The sequence below is a fragment of the Penaeus monodon genome, chromosome 21 (genome assembly GCF_015228065.2).
Source record: "Penaeus monodon isolate SGIC_2016 chromosome 21, NSTDA_Pmon_1, whole genome shotgun sequence".
Taxonomy (NCBI): domain Eukaryota; kingdom Metazoa; phylum Arthropoda; class Malacostraca; order Decapoda; family Penaeidae; genus Penaeus; species Penaeus monodon.
In genome coordinates this window covers 19,219,592-19,220,442 of record NC_051406.1, presented here as the reverse complement: position 1 = coordinate 19,220,442, position 851 = coordinate 19,219,592, and the positions used below count along the sequence as shown (strand labels likewise).

At 43.0% G+C, this 851-nt stretch overlaps 1 protein-coding gene across 1 annotated transcript in view; it reads right to left on the bottom strand.

The window, feature by feature from the left end:
• Positions 1-851, bottom strand: part of LOC119586303 — a gene marked incomplete at its 5' end in the record, with an annotated part of 12,688 nt that overhangs the window by 11,504 nt on the left and 333 nt on the right. The window contains 2 exon segments of the mRNA XM_037935009.1: positions 5-176; positions 655-803. Coding sequence (XP_037790937.1) covers positions 5-176; positions 655-803 — 321 coding nt within the window.

The following is an 851-nucleotide window of genomic DNA, read 5'->3' as shown; positions in this document are numbered from 1 at the left end:
GTACCAGTGGAAAGGACGTATTTCTTCGAAGCCAGGGCGCTGTTGTTTAAGGCTTCAAAGACCGTGGCGCTGAAGATAGGTTTCTCCCAGACGCTGATGCTGATGCCTCTGTCACAGTCAGTGGGGTTTCCCGAGCAAGAGTCTATTGCGACGTTGTAGTCGCTCTCTTTTACACACTGAAAGAACAGAGGTTAACAGCGTGAATATAGGTAGTGGATGGGGTGGGTAGAAGTGTTTTGCGGTAAATATATTCAAGTTTTGGATGTGATACAATGAGGTCTTCTAGGGAGTAGGTTTTCATCGTATAATTATCTCTGAAGAATTGAAGGTAGCATGTCACTTTCAGCAGTGTGTTCAAAAAATGCATTACATTTGTATATTGCATAATGAAGCAGCAAACCACAACTCAATAACCGTAAAAAACACTTCGATAGATATATGAATAGAAAAAAAAAATCGAAAGCTAAAAATAGGTATATGACATCGAAAAATATTGATAGATTATCCTGCGAAACATTACAATACCAACTGCTATTTCCAAAACCTTCTAAAGTAATACACATTACATATAGCTCGAAAATAAAACAGCAAGCAACATTTCAACCATATATTTTCCCTTTTCAAACCACCAATCCTGTGTGGACTTCCATTCACCTGCTCCTTGTCACTGCTGATGCTGATTGCCTGTCCGAAGCCGAAGGGCCCCGCCGTCACCTCGTAGTTGTCCGCGACGCCGTTCACGTCCGTCATGGTCTTGTGAATCGTGCCCCAGTAGTAGTCCGTGGTCGCCGGGTACGAGACGTCTGCGCAGCACATGGCGTGAGAAAGGTATATATAGCAGCGAAAAAAAG